General features: G+C 40.3%; 1 protein-coding gene across 2 annotated transcripts in view; it reads right to left on the bottom strand.

The window, feature by feature from the left end:
• The window catches only part of LOC134357469 (poly [ADP-ribose] polymerase tankyrase-1), a 127,983-nt gene that overhangs the window by 13,204 nt on the left and 99,522 nt on the right, over positions 1 to 15,257 (bottom strand). For both annotated transcript variants that reach the window (XM_063069080.1, XM_063069081.1), the window contains 6 exons: positions 13,332 to 13,520; positions 12,986 to 13,223; positions 12,397 to 12,479; positions 12,182 to 12,302; positions 9,046 to 9,143; positions 4,353 to 4,427 (listed from right to left, as the gene is read on the bottom strand). In XM_063069080.1, coding sequence (XP_062925150.1) covers positions 4,353 to 4,427; positions 9,046 to 9,143; positions 12,182 to 12,302; positions 12,397 to 12,479; positions 12,986 to 13,223; positions 13,332 to 13,520 — 804 coding nt within the window. The remainder of the gene's footprint in view (positions 1 to 4,352; positions 4,428 to 9,045; positions 9,144 to 12,181; positions 12,303 to 12,396; positions 12,480 to 12,985; positions 13,224 to 13,331; positions 13,521 to 15,257) is intronic.

Raw genomic sequence — 15,257 nt, 5'->3', positions numbered from 1 at the left:
TCACTTTGGAAATCTTAGGTCAACAGCCGATCAAGTTATTTACCTCATGAAATATGGGCAATGTGAAGACTGAATAGGGAGAGCAGGTATTAACATAGTGGTGCTCAACCTCAAAAGACAACATGCTAGCAGTGACAACCATGGAATTACTTTAGTAGTTAGTTAAACTAGTTTAACATACTTAAGCATTCAAGACATCCAAAGACCATTCAAATAAATATGCTATTATTAATCAATTTAAACTATAAAAATTAAAACACTTAAATATTCACCAGATTTTCTAGTGCAACTTATTTAGGAAATTACAAGAAGTTGGCACTGCTGCTAAGCTCAAGGAGACCATCACCAGAACACAGTTGAGAATTGGCTGACAGTATAATGCTAAATGGTTGACAACAATAGACCTTAATAACAAGTATACTACATTGGAGATTATTTAGGGGCGGGGGGGTGTGGTTACCATGATAAAGCCTCAATGGCCACTTGCTGACACTGAAACTGGCTCTGTGGGTCAGAAAGGAAAGGGGTAAAGGGAAGTGTGGTAGTAATCAGGGACTCAATGGTTAGGGGAACAGACATGAAACTCTGTGGAAAAGAATAAGACTCCAATATATTTTGCTGCCTCCTAGGTGCCAGGGACAGACATCTCAGATCGAGTCTACAGCTTTAAGAGTGGTCCACATGAGAACCAAGGGTGAAAAGATCCTACAAAGTGAATTCAGGGAGTTAGGTTTAAAAATGCAAACACGAGGAAATCTGCAGATGCTGGAATTTCAAGCAACACACATAAAAATTGCTGGTGAATGCAGCAGGCCAGGCAGCATCTATAGGAAGAGGGACAGTCGACGTTTCGGGTCGAGACCCTTCGTTCACCAGCAATTTTTATGTGTGTTGCTTGAAATTCCAGCATCTGCAGACTTCCTCGTGTTTGCATATAGGACATACATAGTAAATGGCAGGGCATTGAAGAATGCAGTAGAACAGAGTGATCTAGGAATAATGGTGCATAGTTCCCCGAAGATGGAATCTCATGTGGATAGGGTGGTGAAGAAAGCTTTTGGTATGCTGGCCTTTATAAATCAGAGCATTGAGTATAGGAGTTGGGATGTAATATTGAAATTGTACAAGGCATTGGTGAGGCCAAATTTGGAGTACTGTGTACAGTTTTGGTCACCGAATTACAGGAAAGATGTCAACAAAATAGAGAGAGTACAGAGATTCACTAGAATGTTACCTGGGTTTTATCACCTAAGTTACAAAGAAAGGTTGAAGAAGTTGGGTCTTTATTCTTTGGAGCGTAGAAGGTTGAGGGGGGACTTGATAGAGATATTTAAAATTATAAGGGGGATAGACAGACTTGACGTGGATAGGCTTTTTCCATTGAGAATGGGGGAGATTCAAACAAGAGGACATGAGTGGAAAGTTAAAGGGCAAAAGTTTAGGGGTAACATGAGGGGGAACTTCTTTACTCAGAGAGTGGCAGCTGTGTGGAACGAGCTTCCAGCAGAAGTGGTTCAGGCAGGTTCAACGTTGTCGCTTAAAGTTAAATTGGACAGCTATATGGACAGGAAAGGAAAGGAATGGAGGGTTATGGGCTGAGTGCAGGTCAGTGGGACTAGGTGAGAGTAAGAGTTCGACACGGACCAGAAGGGCTGAGATGGCCTGTTTCCATGCTGTAATTGTCATATGGTTATAGGTGCTCCAATCAATGAAATGAGATTGGAGGTGTGAGTTGTAAAGGTGCACTGCCCTACATAAAAAAAGACACAAAATCAAGCTACTGACAGAGCCTGCTCATCTCAAGAAAGATCTGTTTAAGTGCACCATGCCTTGATCAAAAAAAAATTCAGAGGACCTAAAGAGAAGAATTGTAGACATGTATTAAGCTGGAGAAGACTACAAAGGCATTTTGAAAGACCTGTCCACAGTAAGAGAAATTGTCTACAAATGGAAGTTGTTCAGTACTGTTGTTAAGATTACACCAAGAGCACAATGTGCAATGCTGAAGGAGGTGAAAAAGAACCAAGGGTAACAGCAAAAGACCTGCAGGAATCTCTAAAACCTGCTGAAGTCTCTGCTCATGTGCCCACTATGAGAAAAACACTGAATAAGAATGGTGTTCATGGATGGAACCCACAAAGGAAACCGTTGCTCTCCAAAAAAAAATGCTGTACATCTCAAGTTTGCAAAAGATCACCTGGATGTTGCACAACACTATGCTTGGAGGAAAAAGGGCACTGCATGCCAACACCAAAGCCTCACCCCAACTGTGAATCATAGTGGAAGGGGCATCATGGTTTGGGGCTGCTTTGCTGCCTCGGGACCTGGACAGATTGCAATTGTTGACGGAACAACAAATTCAAAATTGTATCAAGACAGTTTGCAGGAGAAAGTCAGGGTAACAGCCCGTCACCAGAAGCTTAATAGAAGTTAAATGATGCAACAAGACAATGATCTGAAAGAGTAGATTAACAGCAATGGTTTAAAAAGAAAAAAAAACATGTTTTTGAATGGCCTTAACTCAATTGAGATGCAGTGGCCTGACCTGAAGATGGTTGCTCGTGCAGGGTATCCTAGAAATATTGATGAACTGAAACTGTTTTGTATGGAGGAATGGTCTAAAATTCCTCCTCTCCATTGTGCAACTCTGATCAGCAGCTACAGGAAATATTTGCTGGAGGTTATTGCTGCTAAAGGAGGTTCTACCAGTTAATAAATACAAGGATTCACATACTTTTTCCAGGCTGGACTATTAAAGATTAAACAATGTATTCAATAAAGACAAGAAAAGTCCAACTGTGTGTGTGTGTTATTAGATTATGAGAATACTCAGTCCTCTTTTATTGTCATTTAGAAATTAAGCATGTTAGTTTAGGCAGACTGTATTTGTCTATTATTGTGACTTAGATGAAGATCAGACTACATTTTATTGAGTAATTAATGCAGAAAGCCAGGTAACTGCAAAGGGTTCACAAATGTTTTCTTGCAATTATACATAGAAAAGGATGGAAAAGGACAAAATTGCTCCCCTTGAAGATGAGAGTGTTTGTTCATGGATGAATCCAAAAGAGCTAGGGGAGACCTTGAATGAACCTTTTGCATGTTTTTACCCAGGAGATGGACAGCGAGCTTAGAACTGAGATAAAAGTAGTGAGGTGATGAACTGTATTTGGATTACAGAAGAGGAGGTGCCAGCTGGCTTGAGGCAAGTTAGAGTGGATACATCCCCAAGGCTTGACAAGATGTCCCCTTGGACCTTATTGGAGCCTAGTGCAGAAATTGTATAAGTATTCCTTGGAGCACAGGAGGAGGAGAGATCTTATAGAGGCATACAAAATTATGAGGATAATCAATAGGGTGAATGCACGCAGGTTTTTCCCCTCAGAATAGGTAAGACAACAACCAGATGTCATAGATTTAGGATTTAAGGTGAAATATTTACGAGGCATCTGAGAGGAAACCATCACTCAAAGTGGTGTGAGTGTTGAACAAGCTGATGGCAGAAATGGTAGATGTGGGTTCAATTGGAACATTTAAGAGTTTGTAAAAATACATGGACTAGGCAGAAAATCATGATGGCACGGACCACAGGGTCTGTTTTTACGCAGTAGTATTTTATGACAAGCAGCTCACAGCAGGTTCAGAATTTTAAGCTCACAGAAGCTTTTTTTGTGAGAGTCCCAGACTTTTCCATCTGAAGTCTCACTGGGATGTGAACTAAAATCAAAAAAAAATTGAAAAAGATAATGCACATAACTCTTAGGAGGCAGATCAATATCCCACTACCACAACGTAATGGATGTTGCTGGGAAGGTTAGTACTTATCGTACAGAAAAAAACCCAAAAAAATTGTAGGTGCACTCAGCTAATTAGGCAGCATCTACAATGAAGTGAATGTTGCAGATTGAACTCGCCACATCTGAAGCTATTATTTTATTTTAGCATTTATTATCCCTCCCCTAACTGCTCTTGAACAGTTTGGTCAGCAAGACGATTTCAAAGGATAGTCAATCATGAATGAGATAAATTGCACTTATGCCAGATCAGATAAAGGCAGATTTCTTTCCCTGAAGAGTATTTTCTGACAATGATCAGCGTTACTAATATATTCCAAATTTAACTTAAATTTTCCTTCTACAGAGTTAATGGTCTAAGCATCTGGTCACTACTCCAGGAACTTTATGTAATACTGTCTCTGAAGCAAGTGCAAGGAGAGAAATCATTTTCACACACCAATGTCATGAAATAACTCACTTCCATTTAAACTGTATTTTAGTCAAAGTTGGCATAAATCAAATCTGAAATAATCATTGTAAAATACTGTATGTTAAAATATTCTAGCAGTGTCTTACCTTAATGATATGGTATCTATTAAAAATTCCACCAGCTGTCCCACCATCTCTGTGTTCTCGGATGGTACTCTGCATCTAAATGACAATATCTTTGTTAGTGTCTCTTCCTGTGTAACGGGACCAGACACTGAGATAAAGACACTCAGCACAATGACACGAGAACATAGGGCAAGTATATTGTTTCTTATAAGAACTATCAGCCTCTGAATATCACATGTTTCACAGCCAATCAAGTACTAGGAACTGCAGTTACACTATACCTCAATGAAATGCTAAATTAACTTCAATAAGTTGATGTATTAGCTACAGTGACAATAACTTACCTCCTCATTATTAAATACACTCCAAAGGTTGGCTATAGAAACATAGAAAACATACAGCACAATACACGCCCTTCGGCCTACAAAGCTGTGCCAAACATGTCCCTACCATAGAACTACCTAGGCTTTACCCATAGCCCTCTATTTTCCTAAGGTCCATGTAGCCATCCAGGAGTCTCTTAAAAGACTCCAGCACTTTCATCTCCACCACCGCCGCCGGCAGCCCATTCCACGCACTCACCACTCTCTGCGTAAAAAACTTACCCCTGACATCTCCTCTATACCTACTTCCAAGCACCTTAAAACTATGCCTTCTCGTGCTAACAATTTCAGCCCTGGGGAAAAGCCTCTATCCACACAATCAATGCCTCTCACTATCTTGTACACCTCTATCAAGTTACCTCTCATCCTCTGTCGCAACAAGGAGAAAAGGCCGAGTTCACTCAACCTATTCTCATAAGGCATGCTCCCCAATCCAGGCAACATCCTTGTAAATCTCCTCTGCACCCTTTATATGCTTTTCACGTCCTTCCTGTAGTGAGGCGACCAGAATTGAGCACAGTTTTCCAAGTGGGGTCTGACCAGGGTCCTGTATAGCTGCAACAATACCTCTCGGCTCTTAAACCCAATCCCACGTATGCCTTCTTAACCACAGAGTCAACTTGCATAGCAGCTTTGCGTGTCCTATGGACTTGGACCCCAAGATCCCTCTGATCCTCCCCACTGCCAAGAGCCTTACCATTAATATTATATTCTATCTAATGCTATGTCGCCCAACATGTCACAACCTACCATTATACAAAATGATTAATCGATGACATAAGATATGATTTGTAGCAAATCCATTTACATTTAAAATGAAAGAATATGGAGAATTCAGTAGTATCTATTTACAATAACATACAGAACCTAAAACAAGAGGGCTTTTTTAATGTGCATGTGTCTCCCAAAAGTGCAATTTGAATTACGACCACATGCCTTTTCTAACTTTTTTTTTAATATATATACTTCTATCAAATCCCCTCTCAGCCTGTGGGAGACAAAGTTTTAGCCTCTCCATTTTATTCTTGTAATAGTAGTGTAACTGGAACTGAACACAATACTCCAACTGAGGCCTGATCAAAGTTTCAGCACGACTCCTCTCTTCCCAATTCTATGCTTCTAACTGATAAAGCCCAAAATTGCATGTATATATAGATGGTTGCTGGGCTACATAAAGATTCTGATCCCAGCAACTGTCTGTAGGTCAATTTCTCTGCAAGATCAAAATATCCATTTTAATCTACCTCTACATTCTCTTGCTATTATTCTTTCACTGAATAACAACCCTAACATTACCCATAATTAAACTAATAGAATATTCGTTATGGTGTACTCAATCATTAATGAATAATGATTTATTATTGGTAGTAAATAGAGAAACACTTTAAAAACTGCATGGGAGAAATTTAGTTAAAGTCAGGTCCTACATAATCCAGGGAAAAGTTGTACTACTGTCTCAAGTTACATTGCCACCTCACTGATTTGTGCACCCTTACCTCATGCCCTTCTGCCCCTGCAACCCATTTAAACGTAAACCATTTTTTCTAAACTCTACTGTTCTCAGCAAAATGCATTACCTCATACTTTGCAGCACTAAACTCCATTTGCCATGTGTTTGCCTGTAACTTACCACAATCCATCACTATCCTCTTCACAATATTGTCAGGCATGGTGTCAACTACAAACCTAGAAATTATGCCATGCACCTCCCTCTTCAACACCAAATCATTAACACAGAACGGACAGAGCAATGGCCATGACCCCTGGGAAAGCCACGATTCATCTTCCATCATTTTGAAAAGCAACCATTTGCAACAACCCTATTGTCTGTTACTCAGTCAATTTTATATGCACTTTGCCAATGCACCTTTACTGATAAGCCTATAGATTTGCATTTTCTCAAAAGTTTTCTGGAAGTCAACTTAGACATCAATTGAAATACCCTCCATATCTATTATCTCATTAAGCATTATCAAATACAAGTAAAAGTTTGTGAACCCTTTGCAATTACCTAGTTTTTTGCATGAATTACTCATAAAATGTAGTCTGATCTTCATCCAAGTCACAATATCAGACAAATATCCAGCTGGCCTTCTGTAAACTTGAGATGTGCAGCACTGTTTTTTTTTCTGGAGAGCAGTGGTTTCCTTCGTGGGATCCCTCCATGAACACCATGCTTGTTCAGTGTTTTTCTTATAGTGGGCACATGAGCAGAGACTTTAGCAAGTTCTGGAGATTATGGCATGTCTTTTGTTGTTACCTATGGGTGATTTTTCACCTCCTCCAGCATTACATAGCAGGAAATATGTTTCAGATGCTGGGAGAGTCCAGTACCAGCGGGCATGGTTTAAGAATAAGGGGTAGGTCATTTAGGACAGAGTTGAGGAGGAACTTCTTCTCCCAGAGAGTTGTGGAGGTGTGGAACACACTGCCTCAGAAGGCAGTGGAGGCCAATTCTCTGGATGCTTTCAAGAAGGAGCTAGATAGGTATCTTATGGATAGGGGAATCAAGGGTTATGGGGACAAGGCAGGAACTGGGTATTGATAGTAGATGATCAGCCATGATCTCAGAATGGCGGTGCAGGCTCGAAGGGCCGAATGGTCTACTTCTGCACCTATTGTCTATTGTCTACATGCTGTGCTCTTGGTGTAACCTTTGCAGAACAGCCATTCCTAGGGAGAGTAGCAACAATACTGAATTTCTTCCATTTGTAGACAATTTCTCTTAGTGGACTGATGAACATACTTTTGTAGCTTTTTCCAGCTTCATGCATCTTACAATTCTTCTTTTAAGATCCTCTGAAAGCTGTTTTTGATCAAGGTATAGTGCACATAAACAGATCTTTCTTGAGAAGAACAGGCTCTATCAGTAACCTGACTTTTTTGTCTTTTTTATAGGGCAAGGCACTTCTACAACCCACAGCCCCAATCTCATCTCATTGATTGGAACATCTTACCTCAGATAGCTTTTGTAGAAGGGCTTACCCCAGAGGTTCATATACTTTTGAACCTGGACTCTGAATGTTTAAATGGTGTACTCAGTATTGTCGAGAAATACAATTGTTTGTGTGTTAACTTAGACAGATTGTGTTTGTCCATTATTGTGACTTAGATGAAGATCAGACCACTTTTTATGAGTAATTCATGCAGAAAACCAGGTAAGTGCAAAGGGTTCACAAACATTTTCTTGCACTGTATGTGCTTTACAAGCTGGTTTCCCTTCTTAATTAATCTCTTTTCCTCCAGATGTCTACTAATCCTGTCCCAGATCAATATTATTAAAAGCTATTTCATTACTAAAGCGAAACTGAGATTAGCTTGTAGTTATTCAGGTTATTTTATTATATTTTTGAATGAGGGTGTAATATTTGCTTCTCTCCAGCCCTCTGGTGTCACCCCATATCCAAAGAAAAGATTATATTGACTGTATTGGCAACTTCCTTTTTTTGCTCATTTCAGAAGTCCCATGATGCCCCAGTCCTACTTCAAGTTCATACAACTCTTCCAACACCCCACTGCAATCATTTTTTTCGTACCGTACATCAACTATTGCACTCTTCACCATACTTTCAAAGTATCCTCTTCTCTGATGAGGACAATCGCAAAGTATTCAAAGTGGCCCCAGCATTCATGTGCAATTTTCCATTCCTTGTTAAACCTAGTCCTCCTGTCTATATTCCTACGAAATATAAGTGGTCTTCCATTTGTGTTGAAGCCCTTTTTTTTTACATGCCCTCTCTTTCTTTACTTTTTTCTCTGATTCCTTTTAGATCAGCCTGATTCTCATTAGTATTTGCAACCTGACATTTGTCAAAAGGCAGCTCCCCACACCACTGTCACCCTCTGTTGTCATCCAGAAAGCTCAGGATTTCCTTGCTTTTCCTTTGTCTGTCATGGACTGTGCCTCAACTGTACCAGAGCCATCCATTTCTTCTATAACTATCTTTGATGTCTATAATTGATGTCTATCAATTGCAACTCATACCCATTGAAATTAAACTTCTACAATTATTTTTACTTTGGATTGCTTATTCTGCTTTCTGATAGCTAAACCATCTCCCATACTGTATGTCCCACTCATTTTCTAGGACTAGATGCAGCACTGGTTCCTTGTTCATTAGATCAATAACACACAGTTCTGGAAAACCATCCTGATTACAGTTTAGAACCTTAACCCTCTCTACCTTAACACTATTGTTTGACCAAATAGCTGAGGTTTAAGCAGGTGGAAAATCAAGAGAGAGACCTATTTAAAAACGAAATTCCAGAATGTGCATCAATGTTGTTGAAGCAAAAGATGTTTTTTTTCTCAAACCCAAAAGATAAAATACCTCTTCCTCCACAGACTGGTATTCTTTGTCATCAGGTGCAAGATCAATAAGAATGGTTCCTTGGCTGGCACAATGGAAAGTCAAGTAAGGATTTGTACCTGGGAAGAGGGTAATCAACATTAAATTTTGCAAAAAACTTAATGAGCCTAAAGGCAGACAAAGAGAGGGTTATGGAAAGGTAATTGCAGCAGAAGGGGTGTGCAGAGGCACAGCATTGGTGCAATGTACTTCAGGCAGAATATATTATATATAAGTTCATTCATTAACTCATACATGAATATTGAACTACAGTGATGTAATATATAAAGCATCTGAAGAAAAACAACTAAAAGGACATCAACAACCTATTTATCCATTTTAATATAAAGCCACACACAAGCAATTAAAATTGCAGGGGCTTTCTCTTGAAATCAAGGCATGATATATGCTCACTGGAAACAAAGCTGAATAACTGTGCATATAGCACATAGTTATTTTGCAATAAGGATTAAGCAATAATGCATAGGTATCTCAAATGAAGGCTAAAATATTGTTTATTTTCAAAAATTGATTATGATTAGAAAATCTTTGTGAGGGGTCTTGAATGAAAGAATACTCTGGCACACAGAAATTAAAACACCTTTCTGTAGGTAAGTAGCATCGTGTGTGGCTAATCTTGTACCCTTTTAGAACACAGAAATTTACAGCACATTACAGGCCCTTCAGCCCACAATGTTGTGCTGGCCATGTAACCTACTCTAAAAACTGCCTATAATTTCCCTAGCACATAGCCCTATAGTTTTCTAAGCTCCATGAACCCATTTAAGAGGTTCTTAAATGACCCTATTTTATCTGTATTCCACTCACCCATCACTCTCTGCATGAAAAACTTAATCCTGACATCCCCTCGGTACTTATTTCCAAGCACCTTAAAACTAGGTTGCCTCATGTCAGCCATTTCAGCCCTGTGAAAAAGCCTCTGGCTATCAACATGATCAATGCCTCTCATCATCTTATACACCTCTATCAGGTCATCTCTCATCCTCCGTCGCTCCAAGGAGAAAAGGCCAAGTTCACTCAACCTATTCTCATAACATACGCCCTTGTAAATCTCCTCTGCACTCTCTCTATAGTATCCACATTCCTCCATTCCTCCTGTAGTGAGGTGACCAGAACTGAACACAGTACTCCAAGGGGGTTCTGAACAAGGTCTTATATAGCTGTAACACTACCTCACGGCTCGTGAACTACATCCCACGGTTAATGAATCCCAAGACACCATTGGCCTTCTTAACAACACTGTCAACCTGTGCATCAGCTTTGAGTGTCCTATGGACTCAGACCCCAAGATCTCTCAGATCCGCCACACTGCCAAGAGTCTTACCATTAATATTTTATTCTATCATCAAATTTGACCTACCAAAATAAACCACTTCACACTTATCTAGGTTGAAGTCCATCTGCCACTTCTCAGCCCAATTCCGCATCCTATTGATGTCCCACTGTAACCTCTGACAACCCTCCAAACTATCCACAACACTCCAACCTTTGTGTCATCAGCAAACTTACTAACCCAGCCTTCTACTTCTTCATCCACAACATATATAAAAATCACAAAGAAGAAGGGTCCCAGAACAGATCCCTATGGAACAGCACTGGTCACTGACCTCCATGAAGAATACGAACCAGTCTACAACCACCCTTTGCCTTCTGTGGGCAAGCCAGTTCTGGATCTACAAAGCAAGGTTTCCTTGGATCCCATGCCTCCTTACTTTCTGAAGGATCCTTGCATGGGGAACCTTATCAAATGCCTCAGTGAAATCCATATACACTACCATCCTCTACTCTACCTTTAATGTGTTTTGTTACATCCTCAAAAAATTCAATCAGGCTCATAAGGCATGAACTGTCCTTGACAAAACCAAGCTGACTATCCCTAACCAGATTAGGTCTTTCCAAATACTCAAATCCTGCCTCTCACAATCTTCAACAACTTGCCCACCACTGAAGTCAGACTCACTGGTCTATAATTTCTTGGGTATCTCTACTCCCTTTCTTGAACAAGGGACCAACATTATCAACCCTCCAAACCACCGGTACTTCTCTCATCCCTATTGATAATGCAAATATTATCACAAGAGGCTCAGTAATCTCCACCCTCGCTTCCCACAATAGCCTGAGGTATATCTTATCCGGTTCCGGTGACTCATCTAACTTAATGCTTTTCAAAAACTCCAGCACATCCTGTTTCTTAATGTCTATATACTCAAGCATTTCAGTCTGCTGTAAGTCATCCCCAGAACTATCAAGATCTTTTTCTCTGGTGAATACTGAAGCAAAGTACTAATTAAGTACCTCTGCTAACTTCTCCGACTCCATACACACATTTCCACTATCGCACCTGATTGGTCCTATTCTCACATGGCTCATCCTCTTGCTCTTCACATACTTGTAGAATGTTTTGGGGTTTTCCTTAATCCTGCTCACTAACACCTTCTCATAGCCCCTTCTGGCTCTCCTAATTTCATCTTTAAGCTCCTTCCTAACAACCTTGTAATTTTCTAGAGTTCTAACAGTACCTAGTTTCTTGACCCTTTCATAAGCTTTTCTTTTCTTCTTAACTAGATTTTCTACATACTCTGTACACCATGGTTCTTTAACCCAACCATCCTTTCCTTGCCTTAATGGAACATACCTATGCAAAACTCCATGCAAATGTTCCTTGAACATTTGCCACATTTCTGCCTTGCATTTCCCTGAGAAGATCTGCTCCCAAATTTTTGCTCCAAAGTTCCCGCCTAATAGCATCATATTTCCCCCTACCCCAATTAAATGTTTTCCCAAATTGTCTACCTGACCAGGTTCATTTCCCAATACCAGATCAAGTACACCCTCTCCTCTAGGTGGCATTAAACAAACTGCTCACGAGTCAATTAATATAAACAAATATGAAATTAGACCTATATTTTTGTACTTAAAATATTTCAGTTTCAAAACAAGGTTCAGCTCACTGTTACCCAATAAGCTATTCTACATTAAGATGAGATTTCTAGCTTAATCAATTTTCTTCACTTTAAAACTTACGCCATTTTAAAATCCAACAGCCTCCTTGCTTTCAATGAAAGATAATGAAAGAAAGACAATGTAGAACAAATACCTTGTTGTCCCCCGAGCAGTCGTTCAACACCCTTGATTAATTTGTGACGGTGCCCGTAGGCATTAATTCCAATTTCTTTAAGCTCTTCATGTCCCATGTCAGCCAACACATCCAAAGTAATCTAGAAATTAAAATTTGTCAAGTTCCAGAATTTAGAAAATATTCAAATTCTAAATACCCTTTTCAAGCAATAAAAAATTTATTTTTTCACCCACCTGTTCCCTTTCAAAAATATCTCGCAGGTGTTCCAAGCCTAGACTTTTAAGGAATTGGTTTATGTTCATATCAAGGACAGTAACTGGTGGAAAAACAGAATTTTTTAATGTTTCACCTTCATATTACATTAAAATGAAAATAGATCTGCATTACCAATAGGGCACATGCTGCTGCCACAAAACTCCAGTGACTTGGGTGCTGTGTAATGCTTGCACCTTCTCCCTCTGACCATGTGGATTTTTTCAGAGTGCTCTGGTTTCCTCTCACATTACAAAATTATGATTACTTTGCCCCTCCTTAGCTGAATCTACTTATCACTTGCCAGTTCTTACCCTCCTCCCCCTCACTGGCTATCTGTCCTCTACTTTCAGTCCAGATGAAAGGTTGTGACCCAAACACCAAATGTCCATGTTCCTCCACACAATGCATCTAGTATCAACTTAAAACGTGGAAGATTGTAATGCACTCCCATCAAATAGAAGTTGAGATATTCTAAGTAAACATTTTCAAAACTATTCCTCAAGACCAATATATTAGAAATTCTGCCCACAACTAGCACAGTTAGAAGAGTTGCTTCAGTCAACCTACCTTCTCCTTCTTTCCTCTCAGTGCCAGTAGCTCCATCAGCTGCACCCGAACTACTGCCAACAGACAATTCTGCAAGTGGGCCACTCAGGTTATCTATACTGCTAGCAGCAGACAAGCAAGAAGGGGTTGAGGCTGGAGAGATTACTGCTGCACTAACAACAGTTGCCTGAGGCTTAAAACAACTTGGGAGGGCTTCTGGTGGCATTGCATCAATAAGTAAGGCCCTGATGTCATCAGCCTGAAATGAAAAAAAAGCATGAGTAGCTTCTTAAATTTTAAACAGTCTCTAAGCTCTTATTATAAAAGCCTCTTTAAGAACTGATGTAAAAAAAATTTAAAAACATACCGTAGCCAAATCTAAAGGCGTCTGGCCTTCTTGGTTCTTCATGGTAGGGTCTGCCCCGTGAGCTAGCAGCAAAGCACATAGCTGTGTTCTTCCTTTCTGCGCTGCTTCATGTAAAGGAGTGAAGGCCCATTTATCAGTTGCATTTACACAGGTGTTATATTTGATTAAAAGTGCTGCAATATCCACATGCTGAAACAAAAGCAAAATAGAGCTAAAAACATGTAACAAGATATTTGAAACATTATTTTTTATTTGACAAACAGTGTGGACTAGGCCCTTCTGGCTCTTCAAGCCATGACACCAACAATCCCCCAATTTAATCCTAGCCTCATCACAGGACAATATACAAGGACCAATTAACCTACCAACGGGTAAGTCTTTGGACTGTGGGAGGAAACTGGGGCACCCAGAGGAAACCCACGTGGTCATGGGGAGAATGTACAAACTCCTTACAGGCAGCAACGGGAATTAACCCAGGTTGCTGGTAAAGTGTTGTACTAACTACTATGTTACATCGTGAATAACTGGTGTGCACTTCAATCTTTATATAGCATACCAAATGATGTTTAGCCAATAGAAATTATCAAACAGAAAACTAGGAAGAATTCTGTTCAAAGAGCTCCCTGATATTACAGATGTTAGGCATGTGGGTTCAATCTCAAATGATACCTTAGAACAGAAAGCATTTTAATTGGTAACTGATTAACATCTCAAAGTGAAAAAGCTTTTGTTTGCATGTCATCCAGTTAGATTATTCCATACAGAAATATATCAAAATAGTACAAAAAGAATGAAAAGTATAGTGGTTACAGTACAAAGAAAGTGCACCACAGGTAGACACAGTGCGAAGAGAATAACGAAATAAGATTGCAACATCAAGAGGTTATCTTTATCAGACAAGAGTCTTATAACAGCAACACAAGCGATGTCCCTGAGCCTGGTTGCATGTGCTCTCAAGCTTTTCAATCTTCTGACTGATAGGATGTGGGAGAAAAGAAAAGAATCGAGATGGGAGGTGCCCTTGATTAAGTTACCTTCTTTCCCGAGGCAGCAAGAAATTTCTACAAATTCTTGCAGTCTTGGGCAGAACAGGTGCCAATCAAAACAGATTTTAAAAAACTTCTGAAAAGCTTTGAGGTCAGCAGCAACTAATGCTGCTCTGCCACCATACATATATTATACACAATGTATTGTTTTTTTAAAAAGATCAGATGTGGTAGACTTAGTGGTTATATGCTGTATCGTATGACGTCGGCGATCATGGTCTTTCCATGACCATGATTGTTCTTGGCCAATTTTTCTACAGATGTGGTTTGCCATTGCCTTCTGCTGGACAGTGTCTTTACAAAATGGGTGACCGCAGCAATTTTCAATGCTCTTCAGAGACTGTCTGCCTGGCATCAGCTGCTCATACAGCCATTCACTACCTGCTCCCATGGCTTCATGTGACCCTGATCGGGTTTCTAAGCAGGTGATACAACTTGCCCAAGGGTAATCTGCAGGCTAGCAGAGGGAAGGAGTGCAAATACCTCCTTCGGTGGAGACCCACCTCCACCCCACCATCCGATGGTAGGTATACTAAAAGCAAACCAGGTATATTCACTGATAAAGTAATCACCTGGAGGGAAGGAGAAGATGGCGGCGCGACGCAGTGCACGCGGCCGCTCCGAAATGATATCGTATTTGTAAGTAGGGGCCGTGCACAATCCTGATTTGATGGAGACAGATGCAAGAAGCACGGAGGAACATCTGGAGAAGCTTCTGAAATGCCTGCTTCACTGCCGATGCTACTGTGCGATCGAGAATCTCCGGAGGGGAAGGCCCCAAATCCTCAGCTTTGCCTATTGCCTGTTGCCGGGGCCGGGGTCGAAGCACTCGGCAGAGATGGTGCTCGGTGGCTCGAAGTTTTCGGACAGACTCAAGAGT

The sequence above is a fragment of the Mobula hypostoma genome, chromosome 16, assembly GCF_963921235.1.
Source record: "Mobula hypostoma chromosome 16, sMobHyp1.1, whole genome shotgun sequence".
Classification (NCBI taxonomy): domain Eukaryota; kingdom Metazoa; phylum Chordata; class Chondrichthyes; order Myliobatiformes; family Myliobatidae; genus Mobula; species Mobula hypostoma.
The sequence above is the reverse complement of the archived record's forward strand: the minus strand, read 5'-3'. Positions and strand labels throughout refer to the sequence as shown.